Source organism: Pteropus alecto, unplaced genomic scaffold, assembly GCF_000325575.1.
Source record: "Pteropus alecto unplaced genomic scaffold, ASM32557v1 scaffold21, whole genome shotgun sequence".
In the NCBI taxonomy this organism is placed as follows: domain Eukaryota; kingdom Metazoa; phylum Chordata; class Mammalia; order Chiroptera; family Pteropodidae; genus Pteropus; species Pteropus alecto.
This window is the reverse complement of record NW_006436282.1, coordinates 5,530,865-5,556,871: the sequence shown is the minus strand read 5'-3', so window position 1 is coordinate 5,556,871 and position 26,007 is coordinate 5,530,865. Positions and strand designations below refer to the sequence as shown.

Genomic DNA, 26,007 nt, shown 5'->3' with positions numbered 1-26,007 from the left:
GCCCCCTTCCCTCGCCTTCTGCTGACGCTGACGTCGGATGAGTGAGCTGGAGGGACGCTCCGACCGCGGCCGGGAGGCTCCTGGGGGCCGGGGCTCCGAGGTACCTGCCCTCCGGGGCCCGGGCTGGGGCGCGCTGGGCGGGCTGCAGGCTGCAGCGGGAGACGCCCGGCAGCCGGGGCGGTCGGGGGCGCCGGCCTCGCTCTGCCAGTTCTGCCCTCCGCGGGCGGCGGGGCACAGGCTGGCCGCCTCCTCCTGCCGCTGATCCCCGTGCAGGAACCGCTACAGCCCCTTCCCCTCCCCCGCTACTCCCTCGGCCTGGGAAGGTCTGGAGGATGCGCGCGCCAGGAGAGCGTACGTCAGCCCCGGGGGAGCGGGAGGGAAGCGTTCCCGGCTCCCACCGCATCTCCAGCCCCAGAGCCCGCAGCACCCCACCCACGCCAGCTCACCCTACCCACTCCGTGCTTCGCCTCCCAGCTGCTCTGGCCCCAGGGCCTCGAGGTCCCTCCGTCCAGGGCTGACTTGTTGACAAGTCCACCTGCCGCGGCGCCTGGTGTTTGCTTTGTATTTTTCACCCCCCGTTGCCCATCTTTGGCGGAGGTGGCAGGGAGCAGATGGGTACCTCTCTATAACCACTAGTGCCAGGAGGCCTGAGCTTGGTTCTCCGCGGGCGAGGTGTTCACCAACGTCGGACCCGACAGGAGCAAGAATCCCTAAGCAGGCCAGGTCCCTGCGTACCCTGGAGCGCCGGTTTCCTTTAGGTGCTGCTGACTCCGCCTTTCCTGACCCGGGGCTGTTGCAGCTCCTGCTTCCTCTAGAAACGAACATATCCTGTTATTATGTCTGCCTTTGCCCAGCGCGACTCTCCTTTAACCTTCCCCGTCTTTTTATTTGGAGTGCCCTCTAGACCCCTCAGCTCCTCTTCAGGGATCTTAAAAGTACTGCGCCCCTTCGCTGGTGAAAGGCATTAGCTGCCTGGTTAGGGAGAGGTATAGTTTAGAAAGGGAATCAAGTTCTCTTCTGTTTAGATAGCATTTAAAAAATCAGCACAGGGTAGGGTGCTGAGTGGCAGTCTTAGTAACTGAGATATGGTAACTTTATAAAAATGATCAGGGCCAGGAAAATATATCACCTGGTGATTTGAGAATGATATTGAATGTAGGAAGAGAGGCCCATAAGCATTGGTCATTAATGTCCCATAAATTGTGACTCATTGCAAACATGTTCGTGTCCAAACATTTCAGTAAAGTCCGTCCAGAAAAATCTTAAATTGGTTTCTGTCGACTTTTACTTTAGATTTTCTGAGATCTGAACTGTTCCTGGGGGTTGGGAAGTGAAATAGGAAATGCTTATTAATTTGAAATTAATGCTCCAGACTCAGTTTCTTACTTTCTTTTTAAAACACACACACACATTCTAAAAATACTTTTAAGTGGGTTTTCAAACCAGTTTTTTTTTAGAAACATCATGTGTAGAGAATGCCATAGGAGCAAAATCAGTTTATTATCCTTAAGAGTTCAAATGTCATGGTTTGGTTGATGACCACGTATACATTTAATTGCAGGAGATGTGGCTTTCTAAATGTATCTTTTTTGAATTACATAAGTAAATAGTTGTACTATTTATATTAAAGATAGAAGATCTTTAGAAAACAACAGTTAAACTATTGAGTACAAATTATAATAGTGCGGAGGCCTGGGATTAAAAAAAAAAAAAAAATGACTGCGGATACTTTACCCATAGGTCATTAAATGTTAAACACACTGGATAGTAAATGCCTGGGCAGTTTATTTTATAGCTGTCTCTTTCTCTCATTTGGTACATTTGAGTATCAAGCTGACTGCTTGTCTTCGAGCATCTTTATTACTGTGTATTTCTTTCCATGTCAAACCTATGAAAAATACAAAAAATTTTGTCACCCAAAAGGAAACCTTAAATATTGCTGCATTTTCAAGGCATTTGACTAAACAGTACATTTTTTTTTTTCAGGTATAGGCAGTTTTATCAGAGGCAGGGAGGTGTGGCAACTGTGAAATGACATGGCAGAGAAAACTTGTGTTGGTATAAACTTTTAAGGTTACAGAAACCTCATACAGGAGAAGGTAAAGAATAGGCCACATGAGTCAAGAAGAATTTTTACTCTATGGATTAAGCATCATAACTAGAAGCCTGAGGGTAGGTGGCAACATTTAGGGTCATTGTGTAGGTCACTAGTGTCCTTTTTACTCCATCTGCATTATTAGATTTATAGGAACCACGGAAAAGATTGCTGTCTGCATGTTTTTGCCCATTAGGCAACATAGGTCACTAAATAATTAGCCTTATTCTCATCCTCACCCCCATCCAGAAGTTGCCTCAGCAGAGCCTTGAACTCAAAGACTGATACAGGAGAAACTTTTTCCCCCATTTTTTTTCTCCAAGCTGTCTCATTTTATACCACAATCATGTCATGCATCATGGAGAATGTGCAGAGGCCACACAGGCTTTGGATTCCAATAGAGCAGGATCGGAACCCCAGCTGCAAATACTAACTAATCATGTGACCTTGAGCTAGTTACTTAAGCTCTCTGCCTCATTTCCGTATCTATAGAGCGAGAATATCCATCTTGTGGGCTTGTGGTGGGAGTTAAAGATAATATATGTTTACCTTTAACAAATAGCCAGATATTTCTCTACGAAAATAGGTTTATTCAGGAGCAGCAAAGAATTGCAATTCAGGAAATGGTCCAGTGGTGAACCACACACAAGTCCAGAGAAACAAAGAAGAGGATCGCTCTTTTATGAATTTGGGAGGAGCTGTTGTGAACAAAAAATCCATTAGAGGAAATAAAGTTCGAAGTATAGTGTCTTCATTGGCTGTTATGGCAGTTTCCCATTAGCTGAGCTATTACTGGGCAAGGAAGAATCTTTACTTCCTCCTTTGAGGTAATAAAGTGGTACCATCTCCTGTCAGAGATGCAAGGTATGTCTGTTGGAGTCAGTAGTGTGCATTGAGCGACATCTTTTATAGCTTCTGATTTCATTTTAAATTTGGTTTCTGTTGTTAATTTTTATATGTATAGAAAATGCTTGCACAGCGAATGGGAAAAGTAGTAGCAATAAATTATTCTTTCGCGTGCTAAACATATATGCTGTCTATTTCTGAAAAGGATGCTACTGCTTTTTCTCTGTGATAGGGAAGGTGATCCACTTTGGTTTTGAGTAGTTCGAGTGATTTTGTACCAATACTGAGAGTCTGGGCCTTTCTGGAATACTCCCTAAAATTGGGGAATGTGATCTGTGGTGCAGGAACAAAGCAAAACTAATTTGTGGCAGTGGGGTTAGACCTTTCAAACCCCTGTCACTCAAATGTGAATCATAGACCACCAGTACTAGCTTCCCCTTGGATCTTGTTAGACATACAGAATCTCATCCCACCAGACCTACTGAATTTCAGTATGCATTTTAATAAGATTTCCAAGTGATTCATGTGTACATTAAAGTCTGAGAAGCATTGTTCTAACCTGGTATATATCAAACTTTTCTGTCTAATGGACTCATTTGGGGTCTTGTTAAATATGGATTCCCAGCCTGGTTTCTCCCGTCTCCTATTAACCTCAGGTGGCTCTAATGTCCAGGGTCCTTCCATACTCTGAGAGACACTGCACCAAACTCTTTATCTACCACAGTGCCCTAAGATGGGCCTATGCCCTCCTCCTTAACAAAGCTGCATATTCAACCCCCTTTGAGGTAAGTAGGTATCATTTTTATGTGATAAGAAAGTTAAGACTACAAGCATGAGATCCCCTGGATAATGCATGTGATAGACCTGCCTCGAACCTCTGTAAGTCCAAGTTGACCATGCTTTCACTACTCAGGCATCCAAATTCGTGTGCTCTGTGTGTGTATGTGTATGTGTAAGTAATTTCAAGTATTAATGAATCTCTCCAGGACAGGGACGACTATACATAATAGGGCATTTTATATATGCTTTTAAAATGAAGCCTTCCTTCTATGTAACTGTAGACCAGTTAGTTACTTAGCATATCTGAATCTGAACTTCATCCATAAAAATGAGGATGATGCCTGCTTGGCAGTATTGTCAAGATAAGCATAATGTGCATGAAGTGATAGTTCCTCATCTAATAATAGTAACTACTTGTCCCAGTATAGACCTAGTAAGAGAGAATGAGTTCGTGGGAATCTGAGAAAATGGCATTGTTCGTGATGAGAAGTCCCCCCTTGTAAGTCAGATGACATCATTCACCAGACCAAATCAGAGAAGTGGGGTCACTACTCAGTATTGAGCAAGCATTTCTGTGTCTATGTCTCGTGCCATGTACTGGGCTAGTACTGGGCATCCCAAGACAAGACCCAGTTCCTCCCTGCTTTGGAGATGCCTAGAGCCTGATAAGGGAGATGGAGGAGTCAGTGGAAACAGTGAGGGATGAAGCCTACGCCAGATGCACCTCACCCAGGTGGGAAAGAGAGCGGAGAAAACCCAAGAAGATTCATGGAGGAGGTGGCCCTTGAGCTGAGTCTTAAAGGACCAGTGGGAATTTAGCAGATGAAAAGGGTTAGAAATGGAAAGAGTTCCTAGCATAGTATCCAGAAGTACAAAGGGAAAGAATACTAGCAAATAGTCCTCATGTCTGGAGCCCAGTGTGCATGTGTATCCCTGATTAGCTGAGTGATCTTGGGCAAGTTTGATCATCTGTGAATTGAGAGAACGAAATGTATTAATCAGGGCAAGCACAGGACTTACGTGCTAGACAGTTGTAGCGGTAGTGGAGGTCTTAGTGGAAAATAGGGGACCGATACTAAAAGTCATTAGAATTAGAATTGAAGAAGTCAGTTTTAGACTACACTTAACTAAAAATACATAAAGTTAAAAGAGGGTTACTGAAAAAGACAACTAAATGCAATACAGTACCATGGGTTGGGAAACACGAGGTAGATGTGTTTAGTGATAGATCGCTGATTATACAGATAATGGTGTATTGTTAACCCCGAGAGTAGAGATTTGAGAGTGGAAAGGTCCTCCCATTCTAGGCAGTGAGAGTATTTGAACAGGAGAGAATATTCAATATTGCGGCTACTTTCCCAGAGCGCATATTAAAATCCCTTCCATTCCTTACCATCATCATGACCGCTCACACCCACTTCTCTGTTCCCAGAATAGGGCATGGACACCAGTGTCTGAAACCTGATGGTGCTTAGGGAAAATCCAGCCTTCTCTGCATGTTCCTGGGGTAGCACATCCTAAGCCAGAGACCAAGGAGCTGATCGTGATCAGTGCTCCCCATCTCTCCTTATTGTTAGGAACCCCGATAGCCACCAGCAAGGTTTTGTGTGCACAAGTCCTGTGGTGGGGATGGATTTGAGACTAACGCAGGGCCTGAGCCTGTTTAGAAGAGATTGTTTTTATAGAAATAGAGCCCGTTATCTGATCTCTCTCATCTAGCAGTAGAAAGGAGTGGTCAAACACAGGAGCTTGAAAGCAGACCTGAATTTACTAGTTGTTGACTTGGGCAAACTACTTCACCTTTCTAAGCTTATTTTTCCTTACAGGAAAAAGGGAGTGGCATCCGCTTTATGGTGGTGGTGTAGGGATGAGATAGTGGGATTTAGTGCTTCACACGTGTGAAGTGGTCAGTAAATGGTAGCACAGAATTGTTGCCATTTGTCCAGCATATATTTACTAAAGGCCTACTGTGTTTCAGTTACTGTGCGTGGTGTAAGGAGGCAAAGATGAACCAGTTAAGGTCCCTGTCCCCAAGGGGCTTGCAGTTTAGTGCAGGAGATGCAGATGTTACTGGCTCATTGCAGAGAGTAATGGGAGTGTGAGGTACCACCAGCCTGGGACAGTTAACTCTTCGGAGGGGAGGACAGGAGTAAGAGACCCCTGAGGGGTGGCAGAGTAGATGTTGGGTTGGGGAAGGCTTCACAGAGGAGGTGACATTTGAGGAGAGTCTTAAAGTAAGATTTAAGTTGGCCAATTGGATAAAGGAAGGGAGGTTATTTCAAGTGGAAGGAAACTTTGCAAAGCCTTGAAGTCATAGTGTATTTCAGGAAAGCTCTAGCATTCTAAAATGACCAGGAGAAATAGTTCTGTGCAAGATATAGTAAAAATTTTTGAAAAGGGGGCCAAAATGTAAAAAGGCTTGGGTTTTTTGATAAGAAATTTGGAATTTTCCCTGGTAGGAGGGTGGTATAATTAGATTTGCATATTATAGTAATAGTGCAAACCCTGCTGTAAAAATGTGGAGCAGGCAAAGACAGGGAGAGTGTTGCCTCTGAAGGCCTAGACTGTCCTGGCTGTGACAATAGGGAGGAGAAGATGTAGTCAAGAGATCAGTTTAGTTTTAGAGGTGCTGTGTATGAAGTGCCTGTGGGACATCCAGGTGAAGATTACAATAGGGAGATGGAAATTTAAACAGCTGTCAGGGCACCAGATCCACATTTCCATCTCTGTACTGTAATCTCTGGAGAGGTGTTTAATTTTGGACGTCATTGGCACCCAGCTGTTGGTAGAAGCCACAAAAGTGTATTAAATCATCTAGAGAGAGCAAATTAAGTGTAACAGAAAACAATCAAGGTTGGAACCTTACAGATCACTGATACTTGAGATGCAGGCATAGAGGAATAGGAGCTAACAAAAAACACTGAAAAAGTACGAAAGTGTAGAGAGTGTTTCCTGAAAAATCGAAGAAGGGGAAGGAGCTTATTCAAGGTCAAATAAGATGAGGACTTGAGCTGGGCTCATCGTGAGACACTGTCTGGTATGGTGGAGAAAGGAACCAGATGGTGTGTCTTAGAAGAACTCTGTGAAGAGAAGGAAGAGGATGGTAACTGGAGGAAGAAAGAGGTTGAACAATATGAATTGAGGGCAGAAAGGGAGGTTGATTAATCTAAAAAAGAAGGGATTAGACAGACTAAGGTGGGAAGCGGCAAGGAGGTGAAACCCATCCCTTCAGGAGAGAAAAAAGCGGACAGCACTGGTTATAGTCATGGTACTGGAAAGTTCCAAAGAAGTGAGTAGTGGTGCATGAGGCGTGGGAGCTAAGAGGGAAGGTGCCCAGCATAATGCCAAGGGCTACGATTCCCCACTGTGAATGAGGAGGGAAACTGGTCATCGTCACCCTGGGGAGTTTCCTCTACCTGCTACTCCGCGAAGGCCAGGAAATGAGTGTCCTTGTAGCTAATGCTCTTTCCTCAGCATTGCCATAGGCAGCGTGGGCATCATTGTAAAGTCGGTAAACTTTGCGTCGGTGCCAAACCACTCCCCACTTTCTGCTTCCTGCTTCTCTCTTCTCTGTACTTCTGACCTAGAGCTGTGTGCCTGTGGTCTATTTCCTGCTTATTGGACCTGCCCTGCCAGGTATATGCTCAGTGGCGCTGTCTTTCCTGATCCCCATCTGAAAAACCAGTCTTGTGCCTTTTTTACTCCAGGAATTGCTGCTATTAAACCCCATAAGTTTCTTCTGTAAGAAAGTAGAGAAAGCCTGGAAGAGGGATCTTTTATTAGTTCTCAAGTGGCACCAACTAGATGACCCAGTATAGGCAAGGTGGCTCTGTCAGTTGGTACGTGAAAATACAGCACTTTCTCTTACTCTCTGCTTCCCTTTGCTTCTGACTTTTATTTTAAGGTCCTCTTGTTGTACCTCCCTCCCCTGCCTGGGCTGCCTTCATCCCTTGCTCTTAAAACAGCCCAAACTCAAACAGCAAAGTCCTTGAATGCATGCCATTTCCAGAGAAAGGAGCAGTGGTGGTTTGTTTACAAGACCCGTGCACAGCATTGACATTTTATAAACCACTTATTGGTATCTGCGCATTTCAGTAATTTAAGCCTAATGAAAAAGACTTACTTTGTGCCTTGGGAAATTTTCTTTAGTCCTGGGCCTCAGTTTCCTCCTCTGTGAAAAGAGGAGATTGGGCTAAATGATCTATAAATTCTCTCCTAGCTCTGAGTGATCCTGTGGAGACATAGGGAATTACTTGATCATCTCTTTAAGATGCTTTACTATGAATTAAACATTAGAGAAAATGAACCTTCTAAACATTAGTGCCTCCCCAACTATTCTGACTGCTGACATCATGCCAATGTGTAATTTTATGGAGTTGTGGTTGCTCAACTCACTCATTTTCCTCCATCATACTTGTAATAATATTAGCCATTCGTTTATTTCTATACGTTTGTATAGAAATTATATGTAATATATTCCATTTAGAAATATATGTATATATTTTATATTTGTAGGTATATATGTGTGTGTGTGTGTGTGTGTGTGTGTGTATATGAGAAAAAGAGAGATCATTCTTTTTACTTTTGATGGCTTTCTAGTTCATCCACTTCTCTTTCACATGAATCTGATTTGAAATAGTACATTTTGCACATAGATTTAAACCTTTTTAAAGCAACTTATGAAAATACAGAGTGCAACCATTTTGTAAAGGACTATATTTATTATGTATATATATATACACACACACATATAATCTTTGTATATATACATATATATTTGAGATTTTATGTTTGTAACATTTCTGACAATAATTACCAGGGATTCTGGGGAGAAAGAACTATTTAAAGGCATTCGTGTCTGTACAGAATATTATGACCTAAGTTATGGAATTAATTTTTAGCTCTTTCCTAATTTACTTAATGCAATAGACCAAGGCTGTCCATAAAAATATAATGGCAGCCACATAATTTAAAATGTTCTAATATGCACACTTAAAAAACTAAATAGAAACAGGTAAAGTTAGATAATATATTTTATTTAACCTAATGTATTCAAAATATTTCAAAATATAATAAAAATACATAATGTAAATAAATATAAAATACAATTAAATATAAAATAGAATGTGTAAATATATATAATATAATATAGTGATATCATTATACAATTTAAATATACCAATAGAAAATACATGTAATTTTTATAACTGAAATATAGATTTACACATGAGATATTTTACCTTTTTTAAGAGGTATTTAGTCTTCAAAATCCAGTGTATGTTTTATATTGAGAGTATATCTGAATTCAGACCAGCCATATTTCAAGTGCTCAATAGCTACATGTGGCTGGTGGCTACTGGGTTGGACAATGTAATTTGGATGATAAAGTGAATTTATCTCAGATTATTCTTTCATAAGAAATTTTTAAATAGGTATCATTCTATAATATAATGTTTATAAGAGCCTTGCAGATTTTCTAATTGGATAATTGGTTCCCAATTATAAAATGTAGTATTAAAAATGTAATTTAAGGCAAACATTTATTCCTGTGATTTAATAAAGTTCTGTGCTGGCAGTTGAAGGATGTAAATTTCTTTACAGAATTTGATTGAGACCTTTTTCTGACTATAGGGCGTTCTTTCATTCATCATCTTTTCACATTTAGCTTGTAGAGAAGAAGCCGCCATAAGTACTAGACATTGAAATCTATATGCTAAATTCTAATTGGCATTTGAACATTACATAAACAGACCTAATATAAATCAGAAGTGAATTAATCTTTTCTTTAGCAAAAAAGAACCTATTTGTTCTTTTCTGTTTCCAGCCTTCTAATCCATTTTTATATTATTTGCTCTTGTAGTTCTTTGAGGTTTGTTGTTTTCAGATGCCAGCCTCTTTGTTTTTGTTGCCACGATTTTTGTTGTAGCACAAAATTTACCCTGGAACATTCTTTGCAAGCAGGGCTTTAAGTAAGAGAAAGAAGGGCAAGACCTAAACCACGCCCCTTGTGAGCAATTTGAGTAGTATGGTTTATTTTGTTTTTAGTTTGCTTTGTGGGGACATAATACCTTTAACTAATATTGATGTTAAGGATGAAAACCTTTTTGAGGATATCCTGGATTAATTTTTTAGTTTCTTAGAATATGACATGCTATGTTTGATATTTTCCTTTGAGAAACATCTCAGAATAGGAGAGACTGAGGTGAACTTGATCTTTAACCTGATCTTGGACAGGTTTTCTCCATTTTTAGAACCCTAATTTCTTCATCTTTAAAAAAGATATGTTCACTATCTCTAAACTTTCTATTACATATAAATGTCTCTAAAAGTAATTAAAGTTAGCTTTATAGTTTCTGTGGCTGATGGCACTCTAGATGTCAGCTAGCCTACTCTACTGTTTTACAAATATACAAAATAAAGCCAGACAGGTGAAGTGATTTGGAGGAGGCAGAAGTTTTTGGCATGGTCGTGGGCTTAATGGCTTTTATTTTACCTTGAGCAGAATATTAGAAGACAAGTTATATTGTCATTTAAAAAATTTACTTTAGAAATGTGATTTTAATAGGTTTAAGGAGTCATTAAACTTAATTAATACTTGTTTATAATACCTGAGCTGTTTAAATGATCATTTAAAAATATCCTAAGACCCCAATTCATTAACAGAAAATTTATATTTTAACAGTGACTTACATGTGTAGGGTATAAATAGAAACTCATGCATCTTTTAGTTGCCTTGAATAAGGTTAGAATTCTGTTTTCCTCTTGTAAGATTTGCTGACTCGCAAAATTAAAACATGACTCACAAAATTAAAGCATGATCATGTTCCACTTTTACTTGTGAATTAGTAAAATGTCAAAAATCATTTGCAGGAGACATAAAACTCAATTAGAAACAATCCATTTAGTTATATGGAATGCTCAAGTAATTCTAACCTTAACAAAATCTGAAAGGGAAAACTGTGTGATATCTTAGAGAGCATAAAAACACCCATAAAAGCTAGTCAAATTACATTAATTATTCCAGTCAGAGGGAAAGCAATGAACAAATTCTTCCCTTGGATGTTTAGCTTTTGAAAGAACGGAAGATAATTCAACTTCCCGCCCTCTATAAGTATCTCTTTTTCAGCTGTGTGAACACAATCTGATGAATCAAGATTTTAAAAATAATAATAAATATAGTTAATTATTCCTGGAGGATTGTTTCAGTTTTTCCCTTGTTTCTACAGAAACCGTTTTAATATTTATATTTAAAACACACTTCATGGGAAATTGTAAAAATCGTTATTGACATAAATGGAAGTGATTAGAGATAAACCTCTGAGAAAAAAAGATGAAAAATACTTGGAGCAAAAGAAATGTACAAACATTATTTTTTAACTTCGTACCTAGAACCTCTGATAAATTTATGTTTCTTCCTTTCATTAGGCAAGCCAATTGGAGCCTGTATTGTAACCCTGGCTCTGAAGCTAAGTGGCTTTGTTCTCTCAGGCCTATTACTGACCTCTCTTGATCACCAGTACCCATTTGAAAAGAAAGGGGCTTCATTTGATTGTCTCAGCTTCCTCTCGGCTCTAAATTATATGATTTACATTAGTTCTGAGATTGCACCAGAGAAATCAACCCAAAAACAAAACAAAATTTTGAAAACTGTTAATATTTCTAGATGAAATTAATCTCTGAAATAACGAGAATATGAAATTAGCAGAAAATTATATAAATTAGTATTGTGCAATTGGAAGCTCAATTTAAGAGACATGCTACAGGCTTCCAACATTTGTTATGGATGGTCAAAGATGAACTCTAGGCAGAGCATAGAAGGTATTTGCTAAATGTGAAATAAATAGCGTCAAGTGTCTACCCTCAGTGCCTACAGAACATAGCTAAATGCTAAAAGCAACAAAAGGTGGCCTCAGAAATTGACCCCTGTGTCTCTGTAGTCACATCATCTTTCTTTAAATTAGAGGAATGCACAACTGCTGACGATTGGTTACATGCACACACCATGCCATTCTACTATGGAAGAATTGGTTCATTGCTTTCTCTCTGCCTGGAATAATACCACCATTACCACCCCAACACACATACATGCTCTTAACCTTCACATGGCCAGCCTCTACTCATTCATAGACACTCTGCCCAAAGGCCATGTAGGAAGCCAGCTCTGTGCCCTCTCCACTCTGTTTCTCTAGCCCTGGGCACCTTCCTTTCTCATGGCATTCTCATTCTGTATCACAAGCAACACCTGGCATTTCTCGACTTCGGATTCTTCTATTTAGTTATACACAAATAGCCCCAAAAGTCTGTGGCACATAGTGATATGTAATTTTACCGAGGTTTAATTTTAAAGAATTATTCTGCATTTCATCAACTTAAGAAACCATTGCTCATGAGATATTTTACATTTTATGTTCCATGAAGAAAGAAAAATGACTGCCAGATAGTTGACAAGGTATAAATCCAAGACACATCCCAGCTTCAGAAATGTTGGAATGTGAAAAGATTTGCACTGTGTTCAGTGACATGCAGTGCCATAAAGTTGGTGTTTGGGAATGAATGATTTTACTACGGGATGATTCAAACTTAACACTTTGCACTCACATCGCTGTAAGGCGCTGCTCTGTTCTCTTGGAACGTGTGCTTTGTATTGAGGGGGAAATGACTCATTTCCCAAAGAAAGAGAAATGTTGGTGTGCACAACGGAATTGAAGGGCTCTAAGATAGTGACAATTTTTAGTTAGAAAATTTTAATATATTAAAGAGGAAAATGACAAATTTGGCAGGAGGTCAGATCTGTAATTCAAGAGAATCCACCATATGTTCAATACATATACAAGAGAAATGGATTCTGGACCCAGTTTCAGCTAGTACTCCAACTAACGGAAAAACTGCTCACTGATGGAAGAGAAAAATCTACTGCTAAAGTTGGATAGGTTAAAAAAAAAGTTGGATAGGTAATTAATGTGAAACATGAAACTGCACCAAAAACAGGACACACTTGGGAAATGTGATTCTAGTGGAAGCTTACTGAAATATTTTTGTGAGTTGAGTGTATTGATATGATGAAATATAACTACTGATTTTACCTTCACTCTGAGTAAGGGTTGGCTCAAGAATTTTGGATTCTTTGCAGAATCCGAATTAATTGGCGGTGCTAACTCCATAAGCTTGTAGAATAGGTTTCTGGGCCAGAACAAATGTTCAGTGGTGTTGCAGGCAGCCTATATGGAATGAAAGTGCTTCCCCATGTTCGATCTCCAAGGAAGAGCATCCAGATTTAGGGTTAAAAGCAGCTGAGGACAGACTGACTTCCCTTCTTTGTAGCAATGCATCAAACTTTGTTTAAACTAGGCTTGCTTTTAGCATTCTGTGAACCTTGCAATATTGAAAAAAATATCGTGGGGGTATTTAGAAAAAACTTTTGCTTATGTATTGGCCATCCGATGTGTTCAAAATAGCTTTTCAATGGCTATAGGAAATATAAACAAGCGGAACAGTTGTAGGCTGTCCACAAAATTGCAGGGTCAACACAGCAAGCATGCAAGAAAAGCATAGAGGGAAAATGAGGATAATTATTGCACAGAACCCCAGTAGAAAATATGAACAAAGTGTCCCTCCTCCCTGTTCTCTCCACAGGGCAAGATGGTCTCTCAGCCACCTGTAGCTGAGAACAGCTATGGTTTTAATGCCTAGCCTTGGAGCAGGAAGTGAAGGTGTCACAGCCCCATCAAGGTGGAACCTGGGAAAGTCTAAGAGGATTAGGCTGGCAATCTTAGTGTCACTTAAGCAAAAGGTGCTGACTGCAGCAGCAGTCTCACCTCTAAGCAAGGAGACATCTTTCCCCTTTATTTCTTGTCTTAGGCACAGATCCTGCTCCTCCCTACCTCACACTTGACCCACTCTCAAGGTTATTATCAGAAGTAAGAATTTGATTTTCATTGATCTGTTAACTCGTAGACCTCTGCATCTTGAGTGGGTCTTAATTATTACTGGCTCAGCTGCTTTGTCTTCCTTGAGGAGACAGAGTTTCGTGAAACAGAAACATTCATGTCGTCAAGTCACGCTAAATTTAATAACATTGGTGCTTTTGTCTTTTTCTTATCATGGCACTTACAGTCTGTAAGCTGCTTGTTACTTGTTTTTCTTTGCTTGTCTCCCAAGGGAAGGTGGCCACAAGCAGAACTTTAGAAAGTGTTCTCTGTGCCTAAAAAGCTTAAGACATGATACCATTCATTTGGGGCTTCTTTCATAAATGCCTTGAAGCAGAAGTGGAGAAATAGTTTCCATTGCAGAATTATGAATGAAGTATTAGCTAGTCACAGGCTTTATTGTTTTTTTTTTACAGGGAAAATGATATTTTTTACAGCAGAGTTTACGAATTTGGGGATTCATGAAGTATTTTTTCTATATCCCTTGTAAAGTCTCCTGGGTCTGAAAGTTATGTTTACATGTTTGTCTTTCCTGCGCACCCTGCACTATCCAATACTGTAGCCACCAACCAACTGCATGTGGCCATTGAGCACCCAGTGTGGCTAATCTCAATGGATATGTCCTGCAGGTGTAAAATACACACCTGATTCTAGACTTGGTACAAAAACACAAGTGCAAAAGATATCAGCAAATTTTTTGATTACATATTGAAATAATTAGATATATTGAGTTAAAATATATATTATTTTTAAATTTTTTATTATTATTATTATTTTTACTTTTTTAAAAATGGCTGTTAGATTACTTAAAATTACATAATAGCTCATAGTACATTTTCGTTGGGCAGAGCTGATCTAGACTGTGAGTTCCTTGAGGCCAGGTACAGTGCCTGGTACATATTAATTAGATTTTTAAGGCATGTTTGATAAACTGAATTGTATAATTGAAAGGAATGAGTGGATGAGAATTATAACAATTTTTTAAAGTGTTGATTTTGAGCCTGTGGGTTTAGGAAATGATAGAGCAAGACGAGATGGATTTTGTCAGGATCTTAAAATGTTTATTAATTGTCCCTGGTGTATGGGGCTAGAACATACATTAAGGAAACACAAGCCCTGGCTGCAGCTGCCTTCTCATGAGATACTCAGATATGCCCTACAGAGTTGATCTGATTTTGCCACCTGTAATCCCTTTACTCAAGTGCCATATGATTCAGCAGTTTATTCAAGAAAGATCCATTTCTAGAAAAAATTTTTTCTGAGTGCCATTTAGCTTTGGTGTTCAGACTGTAAAGTGCTTAAGAATCACTTGCAAAGCCTGTCACAAATACAGATTCCCAGACACATTCCCAGAAGGTATAGGTAAGGGGTGGGGCCCAGGAATCTGCATGTTAACACCCCAGAAGATTACAATGCAAATGGCCTGTAAACAATGCCCTGGGGAGCACTGCCATATGGCATTGTGATCCGGAGTATCCTGGAAGTTCAGGTAGATGGAACAGTTTGCTCAGTGATTTTATTATCTATTATACTACAAAGTACTTAAATTTTTAAATATTTTAATAAATTAATGTTTAAAAGTGTAGCAAATGAAATAACAGTGAAAAGGCAACTTAATGGGAGAAAAATATTCGCAAACCATATATCACATAAAAAGTTAATATACAGGATATCTAGAACTCCTACAATGTAATGCAAAAAAAAAAAAAACCGATTAAAAAATAAGCAAAGGACTTGAATAGATATTTATCCAAAGAAGACATACAAATGGCCAATAAACATATGAGAAGATGCTCAACTTCACTAATGATCAGAGAAATACAAATCAAAACTTCAATGAGATATCACCTTGTACCCATTAGGATGACTGCTAACAAAACAAACAAACAAAAAGAAACTAACAAGTGTTGATAGGATGTAGAGAAATTGGAACCCTTGAAGCACTGTTTGTGGGCTTGTAAAATGGTACAGTCACTGTGGAAAAAGTATGGAAGTTACTCAAAAGATCAAAAATAAAACTACCATGTGATCTAGCAATCCCACTTCTGATATACATCCAAAAAATTAAGAACAAGATCTCGATGAGATATTTGCACACCCATGTTGATTGCAGCAGTATTCACAACAGCCAAGATGTGGAAGCAACCTATATATCCATTAATGGCTGAATGAGTGGATAAAGAAAATGTGCTATATATAATGGACTATTTTTCAGCCTTAGAAAAGAAGGAAAACCTGTCATACGTTGCAACATGGAGGAAACTCAAGGGCATTGTGCTAAGTGAAATAAGCCAATTGCAAAAAGACAAATATTGCATGATTCCACTTACATGAAGTATCTAAGATAGTCAAATCATAGAAATGGAAAGCAGGATGCTGGTTGCCAGGGGCTGGGAGAGGAGGAAACGCAGTTGTTGATTGGGTACAAAGTTTCAGTCATGCAAAATGAAATGTTCTGGAGAGCTGTTACAACAATATGCATATACTGTACTGTACACTCAAAAAATAAGAGAAGAAATTTATATTACTATTTTTTACTGAAATAAAAATTAATCAGAAAGTACTATCCTAATAGTTCCTAGTGAAATTGAACTCAAGGAAAATGTATAATAATTTCATTTCCTTGAACAATACCTTTTCATGAGAAATTTTGTTGGAAGCTTTGAGCTAAATAAAGTAAGTGTGTACCTGCTGTGAAGCTCTGTGGGTGGTTCATGGCCTCTCCACAGTTGACTGAGTAGAGGGCAAGGCTTAATCATCAAGACAGTCATTCCCAAAGCAACTTGTCTGTGGACCTGGATGCCCTCCAGGAGGAAGAGGGATGCTCAAGGCGGGGTGTTGTCATTCCAGTGGCATCCGGACACTCAGAAAAGGTCCTCCTTCCCCTCACCTGAAGCCTTGAGTTTCAACACCTCAAGTTAGTTTCCTTAAAACATTTTTTAAAATCCTGGGAAACTCTGATAATTTCAGGGGTTCTAGTTGCCAGGACCCTTTCTGAGCAGAGAGAGAATGATTGCCTTGATTTTGTTGGAATAGCCAGAGCATTTATACACTGAGCATTCACTCTGATTGCTGGCAGTCTTTTGCCAGGGCCATTTCTTTAGGTAGGTAGTTCACCATTCTTTCCAGTAAATAGTAGGTAAGTGTGGCTGGGTTGGTTGGCTATGCCCCTCCCTGTTGGTTGGCTAGCTTCCAGAAGTGAGGCAAATGGAGTGAGGGGCAAAGGCATTAAGCGACTCCCATATTTACTAAGGAGATGAAAATACAATGTTAGTCTGGTACCAACGGAAAAATCACATTTTCCTCCTTTTTACCCTTCTAGGTGTCTCATTCTAGTCCATTGAAAATTTTTGTTTGTTTTTTTTTTTTTTTTTACAATGGGCTGGTTCATTTTTTAGAAATACTGATTATGGACTATTTAAAATCTGTAAAGAGGTAAACAGATGCCGTATCTCACCACTTAGATTAGCAAAGAAAATACTATGGATACAGTTGAAGACCCTGTGTACCCCCACACTGCAGTGGTAATTGCTACCTGGGATCTAGTGTTCACCATCCCTAAGCAATTCTTTGTACCTTCACTATATAACATTTCTGTACTTCAGTAGTATATAGTATTGCTTTGCATCTTGTGGTCTCATATTTTATGTAGTCTTCTACAACTTTTTTTTTTTCATTCAACTTGCTTGTTCACTTCTTAAACTTCATTTGGGATATTTCTTCCAGTGCTACTTAGCTGAACTATTCTGACACCAGTGTATAGTGTTAGTGTATAGTAGTGTTTGGCCCCTAAAATGGCTAGATTGAAATTTATATGTGTCAAAAAAACCATACAATTGTAATATAGTGTGTAACTGTTAAACATATTTGTTTTATTTCAGGTTATAATATAACTTATCCTCTCATGCTTTTTCCCTGCCCCTTCTCCCCAAATCATCAACAGTAGAAAAAGAAGAAGAAGAAGAAGAAGAAAACATGTCAGGACACAAATGGTAAGTAATTTGTTGTCTTTTCTGAATTGGGAGAGGCTAATGAAAGAGGAAAGCACATAGTATATGCTCAATAAGTGTCTATTGAATAGAAAAATTAAGAGTCACATTAGCAATAAATAACCCGTTAGTCCCTAGCCAATATTGAGTGTAGTCAAGTTCAGTATTCCCATTAAATATAATATGAAAACCAAGTAACCAAAATATTATAAGTTCTTATGTAATGAGTAGTCTCTGAGAAATTTATTTACATACAACTTTTCTCTTGAGAATCTAATCTTGGCTTGTCTTACCACCACTTCTTCAAATGTAATGAGTTGACATTTTTTTTTTTATCACTATCTTATTTACAACATCTAATATTAGGATTATAAGGATATTTTATGTAGGGAAGCTATAAAATAATGAACAGAAACTTAGACTCATTAATTTATAGTCATAACTTCAACCTTCATGAATTTTCAGGAGTCAATGGTTGTTGGGATTAAATGATGATAATGAAAACAGATGTGGTAATCATATAGCGATGTTAGTACTGACATTTATGTGCCTGTTAACACATCTAAGCAGCATGGTTAATGTTTTATAAATTCCGGATCTTTTTCAAGCAGTGTTTCTGAACCATTTTGAACCCCTGACCCAACAGGCAAGTAGATCTTTGTCATGCTTTACCTTCTTTAATTTGTATCATCAAAAAATGTGGTGCGTATTTTCATTTTTCAAATACACGATTAATTATAACAAAGGGTATACCTTTTAATCTCTCCTCTCTTGGTAGAGAAGCAATCAGGTCCAAGTTCTCTGTAATATCAGATATCAAACTTCGAAAGAATTTTGGCATCTCTTAAAATGTAATGAGTTTTAAAAGGTAATTAATAAAAAGCTAAGGGATTTCGTTTCCCTGAGTTTCCCCATATGACGTCTTTCTAACTAAGAATTGTCAGACAATTTTTTTAATTGTTCTATCTTGCCTCGTTAAGACAAGGGGGTGGTTCCATCTCGTGACTTTGGTAATGGCTGTCATATCATGGCAGCAGGCTCAGGGAAGTAGTCACTTGTATAAGAGAGACTGGAGAGCCCCAAGAAATGGGTCCTCCCCAAAGTCTTCTTCCACTTAATCTGCCATTTCACTGTTAGCTGCTGAAATGCAAGAGATCATTGAAGTAGGCACTGGACTGAGATTTAGAGGCCTGGATTTTAATCCTGTGTGACTTTAGACAAGATTCTTAACCTTTTAAAACCTAAGATTCCTCATTTGTTAAATGATAGAGTAATCACTAGATCTCTAAAGTCCCTTTTGCTTTTTCAAAATGGAAATTTTTTTATATTAATCCATGACTTTTGACCAAAAAAAAAGATACAAATATAAAGGAGTCCACCCAATTCCCCATTCTTGAAAATTCCATTCTCCTGAAATAACCAAGGTCTATATACTTTTAATACACATACTGTACAGAGAAATTATCTTTTACGTAAAGGTTTTACATTTTTTATTTTTATTTTCTCTGCTGTAAACTTATAACAAAACTTTTAAATAATCCAGAAACCGTGAAAGTACCCCAAATCCTACTTCTCTCTCTAAAGATAACCATTGCAAAGCAAGTCATCTGAAACGTATTATGACTTTTTAAGAATAAATCTGTAAATTGAAAATTATAATTGCTATCTGGAAGGAGAGTATAAGTCATCAAGTTTTGAAATGTAGGTATTTTTATATAGTAGTGTAAAGCAATTCATGTTCTAGGACACATGTCTGCCAGACTTTGAGTGGCAGTAGCGTGGGGTGAGAGACGATGTACATGTCTGCGTAGGAGACAGTGAGGTCCTGTGTGGGCCTTTGGAGCCGAACTCTAGACAGGGGGATAGTGTAGACAACATGGGAAGGATGGAGCGCCAACAGCCAACTTCCTGTCAATATCTGAGGTACTCTGGTCTCTTTTACGGAATTCCATTTCATTCTCAATTTTTCTAATTTCTTCTTACCAACTTTTTTGATTTGATCTTCACTATGCTCTTCCTGAAGAATGGCTTCCTATCTGTATTTTAAACATTTACATTTAAGAATTAAAAATTTTAATATCAGAAATCTGTAACAGAACTTTAAAAAAATTTTTTTTTTTTTTTAGTTTTATCTGATTGTGGTAAGACTACTTAACAAATTTTTAAGTGTACAATACAGTATTGTTGACAGCAGGCACAGTGCTGTACAGCAGCTGTCTAGAATTTATTTATAACTGAAACTTTATGACCATTGATTAGCAATTTCCCACTTCCCTCTCCCCACCTCCAGCCCCTGGTGACCACCATTCTACTCCGATTCTATGAGTTTGACTATTTTAGGTGCCTCTGTGACAGATTTTAAGCATGCTATTTTTCAGCCCCTTATCTCTACTTTTCTGCCATCACTTCATTGTTGGCTGTAATGTTGGAAGGGAGGGGACATTGGTGTCTGGCTTTATCTCTGACTCGCTGGCATGATTGAGCCAGTCACCCTGCCTGGTTCGGTCTTACTTTCTTCACTTCTAAAAGGGATGTGTACCCCATTGATATCTAAACTCTCTTCAAGATTTAGTTTCTCGATTTCCTGCAAAAGTTGTTGTTTTATTTCCTCACTAACTTAACAAATTTTGGGAGTTTGATGTAATCACCATAAAGTAATTTATATGTTTATTGTTGTAAATGTATAATATAATGTTTAGATACATTTTTTCACACTGAAATATCTTAGTCGTTATAAAAGTCACGAATAATATAACTCTAAATGTTTTTTAGCAGTTACCCCTGGGACTTACAGGATCGATATGCTCAGGATAAGTCAGTTGTAAATAAGATGCAGCAGAAGTATTGGGAAACAAAGCAGGCCTTTATTAAAGCCACGGGGAAGAAGGAAGATGAACATGTTGTGGCCTCCGATGCAGACCTGGATGCCAAACTGGAGGTGAGTGCTTTATCTCTCTCAGTTCCAGCACAGCCGCCTTGCTAGGGTCACGGTCCTAGAGTGGACTCACCTGGGTAAGCATAGATGTGCTTTATGTATGAAAACATATTGCAGACAACTAGTTTGTGAGGAAAATCTAGGATCAGAGAAATTCCATCCCAGCCTGTTTTTCAAAAGACCTACAAATTCTCGTGTAATCGCCTGTATGCCTCAGTTAATTTGTGTTTCAAGCACTTAGCTGGAATGCATGGTATGTAATAAATTCTCAGTAAATATTTGTTGAAAAACATTAATGCAATTAAAGAACCACGACTAGTGATATCGACACTAGGGTCAGGCAATTTAAAAAGAAGGAAAAGGATGACAGGAAAAGATCCTGGAAAATAGAGTCTAGTAAGCTTGGTGTTGAACCCTGGAAAATCTAGAATGAGTAAACTAAGCAGATATTTAATTAGACTAGTTAATAGTCCAGTGAGCTGATTTCAGATCTGATTGATCCTGAATACTAACATAAGTGGTAGAATGCCCACTAATTCCCCATGTTGCTGAATATTCTCCAAGAATTTAGATTAAATTTTTAAAGTGTACTTATCACTTCTGTGAATGACGGGGCACTGAGAGGAATAATATGTTACATGATCTGATAAGAATTCAAAATGATCTCCACATTTAATATATAAGGTAAAATTACTGAGCTAAACATTTAATGGATCTAAAACAAAGAGCTAAAGATTTCAAAAAGCTTTCCAAGAAGGATGGCCAGGACGATGAAAACCATAGCTATACTGGAACAGAGGTTTAAGGGGAGATATGTTCACTGTCAATTGTATAGGAAGGTTTATCATGTGGAAGAAGGATAATTCCTTCTATGCATCTGAGGGTAGAACCAGACCCAGGACCAATATTCATAGTATTCATCTCTCGTGGAATTATCTCAAGTGTTTGTCTGTGCTCCCTCCACTAGGAGGTCAAATTTTGTGTCAGTTTATTCACCCTTGTGCCCTCAGCCAGTCACACAGTACACATTCAGGAAGTATTACTGAATAATAGTTTCCACCCCTAACCCCTGTCATGGGAATTTTTCAAATATGAGCTGGGTTTGATAGGGATGTTCCAATGAGATTGCTGCCATGGAGAGAAGCAGAACCAGGAGGTATCTATTCTGATTTAGTATTCTAAATGCAGTTGAAATGATTATAAGTCGCATATACTTTTCACATCTTCCAGTTTTACTTTTTCTTAACACCCTAGTAAATACAAGCATTATCTAAAAAGGACTTTACTATATCAGTTATTTATACATTAAACACAATACAGTAATTTTATATTTATAGACTCTTGCAGCTGCATTTTTACTGAATCAACTATACTTTAATAAAAATAGCACATAGTGTCCAAAGTACTTAGCCATGACTAATAATTTTACACATGAAAGAGGTTTCTGTTGCAGAAATGTTAATTCTAATGTTGATGTTTATAGAGAGAATGGATTCCATCAATAAAACGTGCAAAAACTATGTGCAAACCCTTTCGATGGGTTCTTACACTATTATCCATAGAGGGCAAGCTTATAAAACAAAAACTTTTATATGATATATGAATATTATACAAGTTTAGGTATTTATCAGAATTTCTTGTTAATAAAATCGTGTTCTCAAAAACAGTTCTTAAGTCCAAGAACAGGTAAAACTAACCTGTTATGACAAAAATCTTTTAGTGGATGCCACAGCAGAGGAGACTGATTATATGGTAGAAATATTTCTTATTTTAATTTGGGGCGTGGTTACAAGAGTGTATACAATTGTCCAACTAATACAATTGAATGCTCCAGAGATGTGCATTTATACCATATTTTAAAAAAATAAATAAAAAGAACAGTAATAACGGAACAGTTCCTGAACATACTTTTTAAATTTCCTTGCTTCCATATGTTTTGGTGGTTTCTGACTCAGAATACTGATATCAAACATTTGTTAAGGAACAGATTCAGATTGCTAATTTTCTGTTTTGTTTTATGGTAAAAGGGTTTTAAAAGAAAAACAGGTAGAGGATGCAGTAATGAGATTTAGTAAAATTTATATTCTTTGTGTCTACGTTTTATCATATTAAGCATTCCTGGGAATAGTTTTTAATTTAAGTATATATGCATGCATCCATTTTTATTGGATAACTTGGTCATATTTATTACGAAGCAGATCATCTGTTTTGACTCAAATAGTGAAATGCTTTATAATACCAGGACATAACTGCTACATCACCATGGCCAGTAAGCTAGGAAAGAGATAGGAAAAGCCTTGCTCCACATCACTGGGTGCCTCTTGAGAGGCAGAATTTTGTCTTTCAGGTTTTCTAATTGATACCAGCCCTGGCCTCTGAGTTGATGCAGAAAGTATGAAGTATCTGTCCTATCTTCTCTTGAGCTGTCTTGGTTTCTGAAGCAAAGACCGGGTTAAAACTGAGTTAAAACTGAGTTCGATTCTTCTCAGTATATCACACCTGCTCTTATCTTATTTACCTCTGTTGTGGCCAGAGATGGCGTTAGGTTTCTTCTCTCTCTGTTTTATGAAATCATTGGGAAGATGAGGCGTGGTGGGGCTGCTAGGTAAACTCCATCTTACCAGATGTCTTCTAAACAGACAGAAAATTCAACTGATTGATTTTTGTTTGCTGTTTCTAGGGTTATTGAAGCATGCCATAAAATACATTAGCTTCACAAAATAAGCTAACATTGTGTTTTAAACGTGGTTCCTAATTGACAGAGCCTCCATTAAAATAAGAGACAGCAAGTAGTAAAATAAATAAATTAGATTATGAATGAATATTGGGTTTCTGGTTTACCAAATCCTCTAATTGGGCCTTTCACTTAGGATTCTGTTTTTCAGCTATTATTTCAATGGTCTGGAGAAAATCATATTTCTGCAGATCTTAATTTAGATCACAGAGATGATGAATTCCAATAAATATAGAACAATGGGAGCATATTTAAAAGGTTTGTCAGAGTTTCTCTACCGTACACCACATGACACCAAGCACACTTAGGCATGTGATCTTGTTGTTAATGGGCAAATCAAACACTATGGTTATGTTTATTGTGGTTATTTTATATTTCACTGCTGTCTGTTTTATTTAGCATTATGTCTATATTTTTATTACAGCTATTTCACTCAATTCAGAGAACCTGTTTGGATTTGTCTAAAGCAATTGTACTCTATCAAAAGAGAATATGTTGTAAGTATGCCATTAGTATGAATGTTGATCAGAGAGACAGTAAGAAATAGGATATTTTGCCTTATCTTATCATTACATATGTTTAGGAAGACGAGAAAACTACTAGTTAGGCATATCTGTCATTGCTCTTTAAGTGATAGGGAATAGGGTCTTTAATAATTTTATCAGAAATCTTTTATATAAACTGTTTATCTTTCAGTGAAAGTACCATAATAGAAGAATTTTGTAATGGGTCCCCCATGGATGTGTACATGCCATTTATTTTCCTAATTATAAAAAAAGTTTTCTCAGTTCCATATCTTGGGATTTTAAATTTTGGGTTGTTTTTATTGGATTGCCCTGGCTCTCTTATATCCAAGTTTGTGCCTTTTAGAATGACCTAAATGAAGAAAGAAAGTGCATACAGTTAATTCATTGACTGTATTTTGTTGACAGCACTTGTTCATCCCTTGTTCATCCACATTTTTATGTTAGATTCTGAGTTATTAGGGGGCAAGATTTTCCTCTGGTCATCCCGTCTTAAAATCATTACTAACAAAGTTATCTCTGAAATGCTAAATATCAAGTTGTATGTTAGTATGCTTTTAAATTTCCATTTGTAGGTGATTTAATAGTACAATTTACATATTTCTGAGACTAAAATATGGGAAATTTTTCTGTTTCTGGCTACTGCCAAACCCCTTTCCAATAATCACACATTAACAGATGGTAATTTCCCTTCATTAGTGATATTTTATTGAGACCATTTGGGAGGACTACAACATCCTAGGGACTTAGAGACAGAATTTTACGAATTATCTATATTACTATTTTCTAAGCGTTTGAGCTAAGACTTTCCTCCTGGGTTGTAATTCTTTACTTTTGAGCTATGAAGAAATCAAGACATGTGACATACACACCCCCACCATTTCTCTGTCCCACATCCAGTCAGTATCAAATACTGGTCCATTTTGTCACCTTAATGGCTTTCAGATTCTCCCTCCTTTCTCCATCTTCACGGCTTTAGTTCCGGTCGTCCGCATCACTCTATTGCTTTGCTGCAACAGTTTTTCCTAACTGATCTCCCTGCTTCCACTTTTGCCTCTTCCCGCCCATTGTCTCCGCTGCAGTCAGAGAGTTATCAGATTGCTCCCAGAGCTCCCAATGGTCAAAGCTGGGACAATCAAGCAACAAAATAAATAATAATAGTGTTGGAACGTAACCCATAAATATCCATGAAGCCTACATGCAGATAAACAGAGAAGAAGAGGCAGCTCTTTCTTATAAAATAACTCCAATCAATAAATATAGAAAGAATGAGGGAGCCACAAAATCACCATGAGACAAATACCGCAGTAAGATTGTGGCAGGCAAGATTCACTAAAAGATGGCACAGTTCGTGAATGGAAGTTTGAGGAGAAATTGGATGTTTGTATAGTCTCATGTATTTCCCCCAAGATTTTTAATAATTACAAAAAGAAAAAGAATCATGATTATATGGTAAAAAAAAAACAAAAAAAAAATCCCTAGTAGACAGCACCTGAAGAAGTGGTTGAGGTGAACATTGCCAGTGGTAATGGGTGTTGATATCACGTGGCCCCGATACCGTGCACTAAGGAGGCCACTCCACGTCTGTGGTTTCCCTCCCCAGTCTGTAACCCCAGTCTAATCATGAGAATTCAAACATGCATCGAGGGACATTCTCTAATACACTTCACTAGTACTCTTAAAGAGTGTCAAGATTGTGAAAGACAAGAAAGACTGAGGAACCGTCACAGACTGGAGGAAACTAAGGAGACTCAGTAGCTCAGTGCAATGTGGGATCCTAGATCAGATCCTGGAACATTAAAAGGGCATTAATGGGAAAACTAATAAAATTCAGATAAAGTTGTAGTTTAGTTAAGAGTATTGCACCAATGTAATTTCCTAGTTGTGATGATTGTGCCATGGTTATGTAAGTTGCTAACATTAGGGGAAGCTGACGAAGGGGATACAGGAACTCTATATTTCATTTACAGGTTTTCTGTAAGCTTAAAATTATTTCAGAATTAAAAGTTTTTTTAAAGTACATTGGGTCATAGTGTTCCTGTGCTGAAAAACCTCCAATAGCACTTACAGTAAGACCCAAACCTCCATACCATGGCTTATAAATACCTACATGATCAGGCCCAGCTGAACCCTCCAGCTACTCTTGTCCTTACTCACCATGTGATCTGGGCTTTTTGC

General features: G+C 38.1%; 1 protein-coding gene across 1 annotated transcript in view; it reads left to right on the top strand.

Annotated features, from left to right (window-relative positions):
• Positions 1-32: 32 nt before the first annotated feature.
• Positions 33-26,007, top strand: part of ICA1 (islet cell autoantigen 1) — a 132,923-nt gene continuing 106,948 nt past the window's right edge. The window contains exons 1-4 of the mRNA XM_006911940.3: positions 33-100; positions 17,529-17,639; positions 20,409-20,574; positions 23,730-23,802. Of these exons, the coding sequence (XP_006912002.2) occupies positions 17,623-17,639; positions 20,409-20,574; positions 23,730-23,802 (256 nt within the window). The 5' untranslated portion in view covers positions 33-100; positions 17,529-17,622. The remainder of the gene's footprint in view (positions 101-17,528; positions 17,640-20,408; positions 20,575-23,729; positions 23,803-26,007) is intronic.